At 39.8% G+C, this 15,831-nt stretch overlaps 1 protein-coding gene across 3 annotated transcripts in view; it reads left to right on the top strand.

The window, feature by feature from the left end:
- Positions 1 to 15,831, top strand: part of PLEKHA1 (pleckstrin homology domain containing A1) — a 56,667-nt gene that overhangs the window by 22,660 nt on the left and 18,176 nt on the right. For all 3 annotated transcript variants that reach the window (XM_024121209.3, XM_024121210.3, XM_024121211.3), the window contains exons 3-5: positions 3,352 to 3,408; positions 5,653 to 5,698; positions 11,624 to 11,721. In XM_024121209.3, coding sequence (XP_023976977.1) covers positions 3,352 to 3,408; positions 5,653 to 5,698; positions 11,624 to 11,721 — 201 coding nt within the window. The remainder of the gene's footprint in view (positions 1 to 3,351; positions 3,409 to 5,652; positions 5,699 to 11,623; positions 11,722 to 15,831) is intronic.

Raw genomic sequence — 15,831 nt, 5'->3', positions numbered from 1 at the left:
CCTTGTTAAACGTTTCTTGTATTTTCTCCATTCTATTTCCAAGAATTTGGATCATCTTCACTATCATTACTCTGAATTCTTTTCCAGATAGACTGCCTATTTCCTCTTCATTTGTTTGGTCTGGTGGGTTTTTATCTTGCTCCTTCATATGCTGCGTATTTCTCTGTCTTCTCATTTTGCTTAACTTGCTGTGTTTGGGGTCTCCTTTTCGCAGGCTGCAGGTTCATAGTTCCCGTTGTTTTTAGTGTCTGCCCCCAGTGGGTAAGGTTGGTTCAGGCTTGTGTAGGCTTCCTGGTAGAGGGGACTGGTGCCTATGTTCTGGTGGGTGGGGCTGGATCTTGACTTTCTGGTGGGCAGGGCTACGTCCAGTGGTGTGTTTTGGGGTGTCTGTGAACTTAGTATGATTTTAGGCAGCCTTTCTGCTAATAGGTGGGGTTGTGTTCCTGTCTTGCTGGTTGTTTGGCATGGGGCGTCCAACACTGGAGCTTGCTGGCCATTGGGTGGAGCTGGGTTTTAGCGTTGAGATGGAGGTCTCTGGGAGAGCTCTCGGTGATTGATATTACCTGGCGCCGGGAGATCTCTGGTGGTCCAATGTCCTGAACTTGGCTCTCCCGCCTCAGAGGCTCAGGTGTGACACCAGGCTGGAGCACCAAGACTCTGTCAGCCACACGGCTCAGAAGAAAAGGGAGAAAAAAAACGTAAGTAAATAAATGAATAAAATAATTAAAATTTAAAAAAATTATTAAAATAAAAAAGTAATTAAAAAAAAGAGAGCTACCAAACCAATAAACAAATCCACCAATGATAACAAGCATTAAAAACTATACTAAGATAAACGTAAAAATCAGAAACAAGTCAGTCGTAGACAGCAAACCCCAAGTCTACAGTTGCTTCCAAAGTCCACCGCCTCAGTTTTGGCTTGATTTGTTGTCTGTTCAGGTATTCCACAGTTGCAGGGTACCTCAGGTTGATTGTGCGGATTTAATCCACTGCTCCTGAGGCTGCTGGGGGAGATTTCCCTTTCTCTTCGTTGTTCGCACAGCTCCTGGTGTTCAGCTTTGGTTTTGTCCCCACCTCTGCGTGTAGGTTGCCCTCAGCCTTCTGTTCCTACCCGGAGAGGATGGGGTTAAAGCAGCAGCTGATTAGGGGGCTCTGGTTCATTCAAGCCAGGGGTTGGGAGGGGTACGGTAGTTAGAGCTGGAGCTGGAACGTGGGACGAGCCTGCGGCGGCAGAGGCTGGCCTGGTGTGACGTTTCAACAGCCTGAGGCACGCTGTGTGTTCTCCCAGGGTAGTTGTCCCTGGATCGTGGGACCCTGGCAGTGGCGGGCTGCAAAGGCTCCTGAGCGTGGGTGTGGATAGTGGTCTGTGCTTGCACATAGGGTTCCTGGGGCTGCAGCAGCAGCATTAGCGTTTCACGCCCATCTCTGGGGTCTGAGCTGATAGCCGTGGCTCACACCTGTCTCTCTGCCTTCTGTGGGCGGACAGGGAAGGATTCCCCTCTCCTCACACACCCTGAAACAATGGTCTCTTGCCTCTTAGGCAGCTCCAGACTTTTTCCCGGACTCCCTCCCGGCTAGCCGTGGCGCACTAGCCCCCTTCAGGCTGTGTTCACGCAGCCAACCCCAGTCCTCTCTCTGGGATCTGACCTCCGAAGCACGAGCCTCAGCTCCCAGCCCCCACGTGCCCCGGCGGGTGAGCACACAAGCCTCTCGGGCTGGTGAGTGCTGGTTGGCACCGATCCTCTGTGCGGGAATCTCTCTGCTTTGCCCTCTACACCCCTGTTGCTGTGCTCTCCTCCATGGCTCTGAAGCTTCCCCCCTGCGCACCGCTCTGAAGCTTCCCCCCTGCCCACCCCCCTCCCCCCCCCACCTCTGCCCGTGAAGGGGCTTCCTAGTGTGGGGAAACTTTTCCTCCTTCACAGCTCCCTCCCAGAGGTGCAGGTCCTGTCCCTATTCTTTTGTCTCTGTTTTTTCGTTTTTCTTTTACCCTATCCAGGTACGTGGGGAGTTTCTTGCCTTTTGGGAAGTCTGAGGTCTCCTGCTAGCATTCAGTTGGTGTTCTGTAGGCGTTGTTCCACCTGTAGATGTATTTTTGATGTATTTGTGGGGAGGAAGGTGATCTCCATGTCTTACTCCTCTGCCATCTTGAGGATCCCAAAAGGTTGATTCTTCATCTACAGTGGAGGAAACTTTAAAAATCAAGATTGTTTTACTTTTACTTTTGAAATCTATCAGTCTTTACGTTTATATTTATTGCTTTTTTCCAGATTCTTTTATCTGATTTTCCCACCTCCATCTTCCCCCTTTATATAATCCATCCAGTTTGCTGTAAGATATATTAATTAAAACACAGTTTGATTACAGAACTGCTCACAAAGCCTTCTTTAATGTTTTCAGATTCTTAACAGTATAAATTCCTTGCTAGTTTGTTTCTTATTTAGGTCCTCTATTATTAGGTTCTTAGTTCAAGTTCCTAAACTGCTGTTTCTTTCTTCAGCCCTATATGACTCTATATTATGGCCCAACACAGCCTTTTTCCCATTTCAGTAGAGAGCTTCTGGTCATCCTCATCTGCTTGCTGTAGCTCATCTGCTTTCTCTGCCTGGAATATTCTCTCTCCTGCTTTTTGTGTTTCAGAATTTTTCTTTAATAAAGTCCAGCTTAAAAGCCTTTCATTCTTTCACTGAGTCTTTCCTGATAGCCTCAGCATGAAATGATTCTCCTTCTCCTTAATCGTACCTTTAGCTCTTTTAAGACACAAACTACATCCTAAACTTGTTAAGGGAAGAATAAAAACATTTTTTTATGAAAGTGCCAATATATACATTCCCTGAATATGGTTTTAAAAGTATCGATAATTTTTTGGAAAAATGGTATAAATGTAGATTAGCTATGGTATAATAAATACTAATATAATTTAAATGAGGGAAAATTCAGTCTTTTTCAAGAGATATATTTGATTTAAAAATTTTAATAAAACAAAGTAACCTGTATACTCTTTTGAAATTTCTTACATTTGTGTTTGTTTTATGTCTAAATATTTTCCCCCATTGCTTTCCGGAACAAAATCTGATCTTGTTTATGAAAAAGAAAAGTTTAGATACAGTGCTAACAAAATAGCCTTTTAGTTATAAAATGCATTGTGGTGGAACAGACTAGAGTTCAGTTTTGTTATCCATGTTGTCCACTTGATTTCAGACTTAGTAAATACTTGAACTGAAAAGTTAATTTGTAAAGTGTGACATTTAAAAAAATCTGATTTCTTAACTTTTTTTAGTGTGTGTAGAACATTTTATATGAAATAAATTTGTAATGTTGGATAATAATTACATATTAATAATCTGTTTATAGAACCTGCCTTCTGGATCATCACGTGTTGGAGCCATTAAACTTACCTACATTTCAAAGGTAGTCTCTCTGTATTGTCTTACATTCATGCATGAATTAAAATCCCTTAGAATGAGAGTGTGAATAAAAGGAGCCATCTCCTCTCTTTGTCATTTAAGGTGATGTTCTGGTTCATAGTACATTGAAAAACAGTACCTGATTACTATGTTGAGGAAGTTCTTTGATAAAATTAGGAAGAATATGGAATTAAATTACAGGATGTGGCAAATTAAAAAGTTAACATTAACTTTTATGATCAGGTATATGAACGTCAGAAGGGGAGATTCATCTGTTAACAATTAGGTTCTGTCTTTGGGAAATCTGAAGAAGATTTTTCTAAGGCTGTATTTATTTATTTAAACTGTAATTTTTAATCTCATTACCTTTGTTTGTTCCTTTATGTTTTACTTTGAGGAAAATATGAACCATCTTCATGATAAAAGATGGGTTTTTTTCCCTCATTTGACTTTGTCTCTACTAACTTGTTTTGTTTGTTGATTTTTCTGGAATTTTTGCAATACTGTTTTTCTTTTCTCTTCAGAAATTTAGATTTGGTATTAGGTAGTTTTTGCCTCTTATTGTCTTTTCTTAGTGTTTTGGGAACTGAGATAGAGACATGCTGAGGAACTAGTTTTGTTTTACACAAAGTAATAAGCTTGATGATGACTTAAGATGAGATATGAAAAGTAGCAACTCAGTATGATTAATATGCATATTCATACTATTATGCATACACTGAGATTTGTTAGCAAAGGTCTTCAACAGAAGAACAATTTACAAGTGTGCCTCTATTTAAAAGAAAGACATTTTGATAAATAAAAAGCTATGTTATCAGCATCATAATAGAGCTATTCATTCTCAGTGACCAAAAAAATTACATATTTAAAGGGAACCATTTTATGTTAAAGCCATATTATGTAAATTTGCAAAAGACAAATATTGTTGAAGTATATGTCAAGTGCTCCTGTAAATTTAAGACATTTAGTAATACTTCAGCGTATCTTACAGCTTAAATTCTATATAGACTATCATTAGGAAGCAAGCGTAGAATTCCATTGTAGAATAAATTGTAGATAATTCCAGCCCCCACCTCCCCCTTTACTTGATTGCCTACAGTAAAGGTATACTACAATGTAAATATGCTGCCGGGGACCTTTGACTCTTAATGAAGTGATGTGGAAAGGCCTGTTTTATTGGAATAGGCAGTTGAGGTAGAAATTGCCCATGTGCCTGTATCTTTTCAATTGCTTGTTGCCTGGTCTTTTTAAAAATTAAGGTGTTAACTCAGCAAAGCAGGCAGACTGACTGGCCAGCTGCATTCCCCTCCTCCATTGCTTCCTTTTTAAAATATAACCTTCCCTGTGTAGTTCTGTTAGGTTTCATCTCTGTCCCACAGCTTACTGAAGTTTGAATTGTACAGCTTGTACTCTACTTTAGACATGCTACTTTTTCCCCAGAATTTATTCCTGGAACGAATTTCATTGTGACTCAGTGCTCAGTTTGTAGTTGAGATCAGTCAGGAACCCCAGACTTAGAATTCCTTCTGAAGGTACAGAGCAGATGCTACAGTTGTAAGTCCTAACCCTGAGCAACGGCATGGCAACAGTCATGAATGGGCTTCCATGTGAGCTACTTTATTTAAACGGCTATAGCAGCAACCAGGTGCAACTAGTTGCTTCACCTTCTAAACGGAACCGTGTGCTGCTTTTAGTAAAGGGGGGCCCCATTATCCTAGGGTATTTTAATGTACAAGTGGGAATCCAGTGCCATTTTGATTTCCTCATTGCAGGTTAATGCCTTTTGGATTTTTGGACTTTATTAAATATACAGCCTCCCCCTTACCCACCGCCATTTCCTCATGCAGCTCACAGCTAATTTAGAAATACGCAATTTGGGAAGAATTCATAGTTTCTGTGGAGTATTCATTGAGGGTATTTTGAAAATTACATTAAACCAAAAATATGTGTATGTGTGACATAAAACTTAATGGTTTATTTTCAATTTCTTTGCACTTCCTTTGAAGAAAAAACAACTTTGTTCAAAGAGAGCATGGAAGTATCATTTGTTTTAAACATCTTAAAGTTGGGACCCATATTCTAAATTTAATTTACAGTTCTTTTTCAGTTACCTTAAAGTTTAATTTTAGATCTGTGTGCTAAATGTGTATGATTACTGGGAAATCATACATGTGGAATTCGCATAGTGTTTAAGGTTGGTTATAGTAGCACATGAAGAAGTGAGTGATTCATCTCTCTTTCTTGTTAGGTTAGCGATGCAACTAAGCTAAGGCCAAAGGCTGAGTTCTGTTTTGGTGAGTAGCCATATTTCATACGTTAGTGATTTTAAGTTAGACTAATATAATTTCATCATATTGTACGAAAAAACAGTCACAGAAAACCACACAACACAATCCTATAGGGTAATGAATTATTCTAAGGCAAATTCCCTTGAAACTATCATCTGGTGAAGAAATAAAACTGCTCCCCAACCCCTGAAGCCTCTTTCCTGTGTCCCATCCCAGTCACAACCTCCTCCCACTCAGCCCGTGTGTAATCATTGTCTAGACATTTATAGTGATCACGTCCAGCGAGATTAATGTTAAACGCTGTACCCGATATTATTTGATATTCAATACTTAAATAATAGAAAGGATTTAGTTTGCAGCTTATGGGTAATGAGAAGTTTACAGTTTGGGAGAAGGGGTAGTTGAGGGTATTTGATTAAGTGCTCAGTGAACATTTAATGAATGTCTGGTATATGCACTGTGCTTGCCGTGGGGCTATGAGAGTAATAAGAAGCAATTGCTGCCCTGAAGAACCTCACAGGCTGGCTGTCTCACAGACAGGTACAGTACCAGGGAGTTATCATTGCATTTATCACAGGTGGTAGATAAAGCGATGTACAGTCTATTCAAGGAAGAGCTTCAGATCCTTTTGGGGGATCTTGGGAGTGAAGGGAGCCACACTGGATGAGACTAACCTGATCGTCCTTTATCACTGGGGAGAAAAGATGGGAGGACCACTGGACAGAGGCGTGCAGGGGAGAAGAACAAGATGTGTGCAGAGAACTGAACACTCAGTAAAGCTGGAGAGAATGGTGAGAGACTGAAAAGTAAAAAGACAGGAGTCGGGGTGTAATGTGTTGATAAGCGATTTTGTTTGTTTGTTTCTTTTGTTTTCTGGAAAACGAGAGAAGAGAAATTAGAGAGCATCTAGAAAGTAGATGTAAGGTGAAGGAAGGTTTTTTTTGTATGGATAGGAGAGCTTGATGCAAGTACATTAGTTAAGTGGCTTTGAACTGCTGTTCCTAACATAGAGCCTGAATTAGGGGGAAAGAGGAGGGATGAAGAACATCAAAAGGAAGAGCGCAAGGACTCGGTGACCGGGTGTGTGGGAGTTGGAGGGAAGAGAGAGGCGTCAAGTCGGTTTGCTTCAAGGAAGGAAATGAGGGATCCAGGAGAGCAGATTAGATAGGGTGAAATGTTCGGTAAGGAGTTTGAATGGCGGGGAAATGTCCAAATGGAAATATTCTGGTGACAGTAATTGAGGACTGGATGGAGCTTGAAGATCAAGAATGGAAAACTTTAGAATCTGTTAAAATAGTGGGTGTACTTGAAGCTGGGAGGATTGATATGCTGTTAGAGAGTATGTTAGTGGACATTAGTGATGAAAGGGATGAAAATTAGGAGTTTACAGCTGACATCAATAGGGACTATTTTACGTTAAAGTAAAAAAGATACTTCTTAGGGTAGAACTGATGTTAAATTTCTTTGTTTTCTTTTACTTGAAAAGAGCAGGTTTCTTCTGTAGGGAGTATGTTAGGGATAGCATCTGATGGCAATCAAATATATCCAGTAAGAAAATGTGATATGAGCAAGATGTAGTATAGCTGTTCAGAGAATCCTCTATAATGCTTTTATCGCCACTAAGAAACTAATAAAAAGTCATGTATTTATTACAAATTTATAATTTTTGGTTGCTAAATAGGAAAATGCCTCAGAACCTTGTTGAATGGAAGACTACTGGGGGCAAGTCAAGTGAGAGAGAACTTTATATTTTAGAGTGTATCATGTGCATACTCTTGACAGGTTTTTAATGTAAAATCTCAAACATACAGTTTGAAGGGCTAGCAATATACCGTAAAAGATTTGCTATTCAGTTATTGGGGTATTTAGAATGAGCGATTTTAGTTGAAATCAGAGGTTAACAGTTATTTGTTGGTCTGCCAACAGTTTATTGGTCCTTTACTATTAGAGGGAGTAAAGATTCATAAAATATTTGCCTTCAGAGAGAGGCACTGGCTTCTAAAATGGAACTACAGCTTCCATTCAAAATGGCAACATAAACACTTTCCTTCCCTGTTTTCTCTCAGATTGCCCCCAAACAGTGAGAACCAGAAACATCCAAACCATCTTTGCTGACACTAGCAGATTTCTGTAATCCACAGTGTATAAAGATGGAAAGTGGATGGAGGAGGAATAAATGACAGAGTAGAAGAGACCAGTGGAAGGTAGCTATTTCCATGTCCTGCCCCCACGCCAGCTCTGGATAGACTAGGTGTTGGCTCTGGTCTGGGGAGGCAACAGGGAGGAGGGACCCAACACAGGGACTTTGTTTGAATGTCTACGTTGAAACAACCTCTAGTCCCTACCTCCATCTGGCTCCGGCAGGCAGCCACCCTTCCCCCATCCCAGCAAGGAATGGCATGTGTAGTATCTCCAGAAATAGAATCAGTGAGGCTGTGTGTGTGGGGACAGTAGTCTCAGAGAAGGGGGGGGATGAGGCATGAAACAGAAAATGGGAGGATTACATGAAAAAGTCTGCACGCTGAATGCAACTCTTCCCCGTGTCCAGGCCCAGAGCACCAGGCAGCCAGGTGGAGGTGGGGCAAGAATCTGAACACCCCAGAGAAGAGAGCCATAGGTACTGACAGCTGGGCGTTTCTACCAGAGGAGCTTGCTGTACAGCAAAGCCCACCAGTCAGAAACCCTACATATATTCAAGAGAGCTTCCAATCCGTTTTTTGTTACCTTGTTTTTAAATATCGTACCAAAATGCAATCCTGGTCTTGGCCAGTCCAGGATTGCATGACATTTGAGAAGAAAGAACTGTCAAATAGGAAAAAGAACATGACAATGCAAAACTCCAAAGAAGTCAAAGAAAGCTAAAAATAAAACAAAGATAGATAGTAGGAGAGAAATAAGAAAATTAAATTAGAGTTTCCATTAAGAAAGCCAACGTCTGAATAATAGAGAAGGAAAGGATAGAGAAAGAGTAGAGATAGAGAAAACGGGAGAAAATTGGCAAAGAAATATAATAAAATGTCTCATAACCGTTTGATCCATAACCATATTTGAACCGTAACCAGTTGATCCTAGGTTGTGAAATGATTTTTGTTTGGAGTCAAGCTAGTGTTTATGCTTCAGGTTTTATCCATTTGGTACATTCACTTTGATGGTAAAGGCTTGAAATGAAATAAGGGAGTACTTAAGTGAAAAGATAGTAAGCACACAAGCCTCTGCTATGCATTCATTATACACAATGAAACCCTTGCTTTAAAAGCATGGAAACTTACAGGTTTCATACAGTTTATTATTATTATTAAAAGTTTTTTCCTTCCTTTCCCTGTCCAGTGTTGCCCCAGCATTGCTAATATCAGTTTTTAGTAATTTGCTTTACATTTTCCACAATACTTCTTTACTTGGAAACCTCCAAGTGATGATGATGGTGATGGTAATGATGATGGTGATGGTGATGATGATGAAGGTGATGAAGATGGTGAACAAGAACAGATGTTCTATCCCAGGCACTGTGCTAGTTTCTTTACACAGATCGCCTCCACCCCCCAAGGCAGGGATGGGTGGCATTCCACTTCATAGATGAGGAAAACAAGAGTCAGAGATTAAATACATTTTACAAGATGGTATTGCTAGTAAGTGCATGAGCTAGTCAGGTCTGCCAACTCCAGGCTCTGATTTCCCCCCCTATCGTATCGCTGTGCCTCTTCCTGCCATGAAATAATGCTTAAAGCACATGATTTTTTATTCAGACTGCAAAGTGTGCTGAGAGTCTTCTTAGAGGTGTATTTGCCTCTCTTCTTTCCCTTCAAAGAGATCCTTATGTAAATGTTATTTATTCAAAAATATGTGTATTAAGCACTTTATAGCAGGTGTAGTGTATTACCAAGAGCTTAGATTTTTAAACTCTTGAGATGTTCTAGGTAGCTGCCCAAAACAACACTGAGGGGGAAAATAGCTGTTATGAGGAGAGCTCAGCTTTAGCCTGAGCTGGAAAAAGATTATGAAAGGATGCTTTACTGATTGTTAGAAATTAAAAACAGAAGCTGTATATTGACATATATAATAGCCTAGTGAGTTACTGATTTATCTTAATTTATATTTACGGCATTTATAATTTCTCCAATCTCTAGTAAGGTATAAAAGAACAGATTTATAGTGTGTTAAATTTCTTTAGGTCCAAACTAATTGTTTTATAGCACTTCACAAGATAAGACTCTCATATCAATACAGGGAAGCTCTTGTTTAGTGTCTTGGTCTCAGTCTCAATTTCATAATCTTGTGTATTTGAGAAATAAGCTTTTTCCCTTGAGGGTTTTCATTACCCCCTTCCCTTAGTCACATTCAACTGAGTGTTAGTACACCATTTAAAATTTTGACGGAGACTTTTGGAAGTTATTTGTACATTTCCAAAAAAAAAAAAAATTGCAGCACTGTAGCTATTCAGATGCCTTAGCTCCTAGAATAATGTTTGTTTTTAAAAATAAATCGTGTGATGTATAATTAATAAGCTTTAATTTGAACATTGACTAGTAGTTTGTTAACAACTATATGCAGGTGTGCTTTGCTTTATAGAAGTTGGTAGTCACTGAAGGGGTATATGTAAATTAAATTGCATAAAAAGTTCCAAATGTATTAAGATTATAAACATAAAGAAAATGCATAAGTGGTGGAAAAATAAAGCTGTTTATTTTTATAATCTTGAGTTAGAGAGACTTTCTTAATATGTGAAAGCTAGAATCATTAAAGGAAAAGGAAAAGAAAAAGATTGATAGACTGGTTCTGATTGATCAGAGATACCATGAACTAAGTGAAAAGACAAATGATAGACTGGGAAAAGTACTTGAGATAAAACAGAAAGGATTAATACAAAAGTTCTTGTAAATCAGTAAAAAATAAATCAACAACTCGGGAGAAATATGGGTAAAGAAAATAAACAGCTCACAAAACAGATGCAGGTGGCCAATAAACATATAAAACTAATTGGTCTCAATAATCAAAGAAATTCATGTTTAAACAAGGTATAAGTTTTCACCAGTTAGGTTGACAGAGAGTCAGGAAAGCACACCACACTTGGCATTTCAAACCCAGGGCATTTGTTACAGAGAATTGGATAACCAGATGTTGAAAGGCTGATGGAGCACAAAGGGAGTGCTGAAGTAACCCACAGATTCAAACCTGCGAGAAGCAGCCACCATCCCCAGGGCTGGAGAGAGGGAAGGGAAGAGCTGGTCTTACCGGAACCTGGGGCTGACTTTCTGAGGGGGCCGCGGGGCTGCTGGAGGGAGGGAGCAGCAGCAGGACTCTGCACGGGCCCCCCGCCACCTCCCTCCCACCTTCCAGTCTCCCGCCAGTAGCTCCCATCGGCAGAGCATTGCCCATGCCGGCGAGGAGGTCTAGGACATAATGTCACAGAGCCTTGGGGCTGAAAACAAGAGGTACTGGTGAGCACTATTAGGCAAGATAGGCCTTTGGGTACACTGTTGGTAGGAAGGTAAATGGATTCAGCCTTTGGAGAACACAATTTACTAATATCTGTAAAAATGTTCAATGTGAATTTTCTTTGACCCAATAAGCCTATGTTAAGAAATTAATCCTATGTTAATGCTATCCCAAGTGTGGAGAAGTATATATATATGTTTCAATGGGATATTTTATATAGTTTCAAAAATCAGAAATAGCCTAAATGTCCATCGATAGAGGATTGGCTAAATAACTTGTGGTATTTTTACATTTACTGAAAAACGTGGCCATTAAAAATGAGAGTTTTACCTATGTTATTGAGTGATAAAAGCAGTGTCATATATGGTCTAACATTTTGTCACATTCGAGAGAGTCACAATACTGAAGCTTGCAAGATTTTTCAGCTGCTGCAGACATAAATTTAGAGGTAACAAGGGCAGAATTTCATGTGTTGTAGTTTGTTTTGTCTCTCAACAGTTATGAATGCAGGGATGAGGAAATACTTCCTACAAGCCAATGATCAGCAGGACCTAGTAGAATGGGTAAATGTGTTGAACAAAGCTATAAAAATTACAGTAAGTATTTGTACTTTTTGTGTGAAAAAATTTTAATGTGTGGATGTGATCTTTACAGTTTGTAAAGATACCTGCTGAGTGTCTTCAGCTTACCAACAGTTTGTCCCAGAGTTACTCAAAGTTGGTTTAAAAGACAGGTTATAATGTGAATGCATTTTCTTGTACATGGTAACTATTGGCCCTTAAAATCAGCCCATAGATGCCTTTTTAACCCATGTGTACCTAATAAGGGTCTATATTACTGTAGATTTAAAAAAAATTATTTATGATACTTTTATTTTTTTTTTTTAAACTTTAAAAAAAATTTATTTTTGGCTGCGTCGGGTCTTAGTTGCAGCATGCCGGATCTTCGTTTAGGCATGCGGGGTCTTTCCTTGCAGCGCTCGGGCTTCTCTGTAGTTGTGGCGTGAGGGTTCCAGAGCACGTGGGCTCTGTAGTTTGCAGCATGCAGGCTCTCTGGTTGAGGCGCGCAAGTTCAGTAGTTGTGGCGCTCGGGCTTAGTTGACCCGCGTCATGTGGGACCTTAGTTCCCCGACCAAGGATCGAACCTGTGTCCCCTGCATTGGAAGGCAGATTCTTTACCACTGGACCACCAGGGAAGTCCCTTAACTGTAGATTTTAACCACTGTTTACGGTAGTGTTTCTAGAGGAAAATGCATGTAGAGTTTTACCTTGAGGATATGTTTTTGCCCCCAGGGAAGATTAAGAGACTTCCTGCCACCTACCCAGGGAATAGGAGTGGCATTCCGTCTCTTCTCTAAGCCGTGACTGGGACTGGTGTTAGGTAGGTAGGAGTTGAAGATAGGAGCGGGACAAGGCAGGCGAAGGGCTTAGAAATGACATGTGGGGATAGTGACTGATCTGAAGAGCTGTGGCAACCAGAGGGTCCTGCCTGCGTGGTCCTTGAGGGGTTTGTCTCAGGCATCGCTTTTTTCCCTCCAGTTCCTGGGCACTTTCCTCCTGTGCTGTAGCTTCCTGCTTCCAAGTTGGGCTTCTCTTCTTGGTTTTCTGATGAAATCAATATGTTTTGATTATTTATAGTGTGCCAGGCCTTGCACTGAAGGTTCTACATAAAGTCTCTGGAAAAGTGAGACTTAGAAGGATTGAGTAACTTTTATGGGTTAAATGGCTGGTAAGCTGTGGAGCCATGAGCCACCCCATCTGCTTGACTCTGGAACCTAACCCTGAAGTGCAGCACCTCACTGCTTCCTGAAAAAAAGAGCCTCCTTCCTTACTCTTTGACCCTAAAGCAGAAAAGAAACTTCGGGGAGAGTTTACTACTGCTGCTGATGAGCAAGTAGGCAGGAGCTGTTCCCTGATGAAGCCTCTCCTTCCCTTTCTCCTCTTTACACACTAGTGGAGAAAACACACACAGCAGGCCCGCATGGGAAGTGTGGGCAAGAAGGTCCTGTGTGAGATTTGTGTAAATTGAAGTGTATTTTTACTAAAATGAGGTTATTTACTGACCCTAAACGACTTAGTCTTTAAAAACATATGCCCTGACAGCATATGTTCGTTTCCATTTAAATAAATGATTCTGTATTTATATCACAACACAATAAAGAGTTAATATAATTAAAGCTGTTCTCAGAGTTAAGTCGATTTTTTATCTTGCACCAGAACAGCTTGTTACCACATGACAGAAAACAGCCATGCACTGCATCTGATCTGTACGTGGAGCAGCAGTTATTTTAGGTTTGTGCAGCTTCGGGAAAGCAATTTCTAAAACTGATTCAGAAGTACATTTTCTTAAAAGGTTTTAACTGATTGTTTTTGGCTCTTAATAAATAAATATTCCCTATTTGGAAAATTTCTTTAGAACAATATGCAGTAACTTTACTGAATTAATCTTTTTTTTTACATTTGCAATGATAAGCGGCACTGGTTTCTTAGAGCTTTAAGAGAAAAAGTAGTGAATGGTCTCAGGCTTTTTACCATTTGGGAGGTTCTTGAATTGCTATATCTAATTTATTAATGGTCTGAAACCATCTTATACAAGTGACACTTTAAGCTTATTCAAATGCAAGAGAAACTGATTAGGAATTGGGTAATGTTTCAAAGTATGTGGACTTTTAAATAGCTTTTGTGGTCTTGCAGCTGTTACGTGTTGAAATTTTTATAGTTTTTAAGATAAATCTGTTGATATTTGTGTTTTTATAATTCACATTTAGAAAATATAAATTTAAGATATAGAAATCCGTAGCCAGTCAACAAAGTGATTATAACTATATTAAAGGGAGTATAGAATTGATAGCACTTACTAAAAATCAGTTTTATATAGATACACGTTAACTCACAGAATAGCAATGAAAGAATTTCCCATGCTTTAATAAGATACATTTTTAACTTTATTCCTTAAAAAATCTTACCAGTTTTAATTGCATATGCATTTTACACATTTCAGTGCAGAATCTTTAATTTGTCATACTTTACTATGGAAATCGATGATGATTTACATGTAGATTTCTTTGAATAGTTCAAGTTTACATTTTAATATATGTGCAGTTTACCTTTCTGTGGAGTCACTCCAAATGACATTTTGGTGAACCTATGTAATTTAGTAGTCTGCTGAGTACGATGTAAATATATAAACGTAAACGTTTTGGAAATCCAAAATTAGATTTTGGAGGTATGTGGTTTCAGAATAGAGGTGATTAGAGGGCAGTGGGTAAGGGAATGGTGATTATTTATCTACTTACTAATTATAGTACCTTGCCGTCTTAATGGACCATCATCCAACACCATACTTTATGGCTTTCCTTACTTTCATGAAGTCTTTGTGAGTGTGTGTTGGTGGCTACCATTAAAAAAAAAATTTTCCCCTATTTAAAAAAAAGAGAGAAAGAGCAATAGGAGAGGAACCAACCCTGAAGGAAGTATTGATGACTAGAGTTTGGAACAAAAAAGTGAGAGTGGCATGGACATATATACACTACCAAACGTAAAACAGATAGCTAGTGGGAAGCAGCCGCATAGCACAGGGAGATCAGCTCGGTGCTTTGTGACCACCTAGAGGGGTGGGATAGGGAGGGTGGGAGGGAGGGAGACACAGAGGGAGGGGATATGGGGATGTATGTATATGTATAGCTGATTCACTTTGTTATACAGCAGAAACTAACACACGATTGTAAAGCAGTTATACTCCAATAAAGGTGTTAAAAATAAATAAATAAATATAATGGGGAATAAAATAGAGTTTGGAAAATCAAATCTTTTTTTTTTTTTTATAAATTTATTTATTTTTGGCTGCGTTGGGTCTTTGTTGCTGCGCGCGGGCTTTCTCTAGTTGCGGCGAGTGGGGGCTACTCTTCGTTGCGGTGTGCGGACTCCTCATTGCGGTGGCTTCTCTTGTTGCGGGGCACGGGCTCTAGGTGCGCGGGCTTCAGTAGTTGTGGCTCGCGGGCTCAGTAGTTGTAGCTCATGGCTCTAGAGCGCAGGCTTAGTAGCTGTGGCACACAGGCTTAATTGCTCCGGGGCATGTGGGATCTTCCTGGACCAGGGCTCGAACCCGTGACCCCTGCACTGGCAGGTGGATTCTTAACCACTGCACCACCAGGGAAGCCCTCAATATTAGATTTTAATCTAAAAATTAATGTTTTTAAATTATGGCCAAAATTCTACACTTTTTTTTAAAAATTGACAACTGGGAGTAGACAGAATAAGCTGAATACAGGACTTTATTCCTAACAGAAGTATGTGCCCCAAAGTATAAGGCCTTATACTTGTGGTTTTCAGCCTGCAGGTCGTGGGTAGAGCCCTCAGAAAGATCCTAACACCCAAGAGTTTGTTCTTGAATGTTTCAGGTTTCAGTCTTTAAGCCCTGCCATTATTCTCCATTTTGTTCATCTATTCTCTAGTCATCTTTACCTTTTCTTTTTCTACTATTAGAATTTCCTACCGTTAGGATCATGTGCAAATGCTTGCCAAAAATACATTCAAATCTCTCACAAAACCACAATCAGAACAATAAAGGATAGGGAAGCAAGGGAGAGGGAAAAAAGGCAATAGGCAATGAAACCAACCATGTTCAATGTCTTTGACATTTGCCATCTGTCTAGGGAGGTCACTTTTCTGATTCTCATTAAACAGTTGCCTGACTGGCTTTTTTGG

Source organism: Physeter macrocephalus, chromosome 20, assembly GCF_002837175.3.
Source record: "Physeter macrocephalus isolate SW-GA chromosome 20, ASM283717v5, whole genome shotgun sequence".
In the NCBI taxonomy this organism is placed as follows: domain Eukaryota; kingdom Metazoa; phylum Chordata; class Mammalia; order Artiodactyla; family Physeteridae; genus Physeter; species Physeter macrocephalus.
This window is presented reverse-complemented; position numbering and strand designations above follow the sequence as displayed.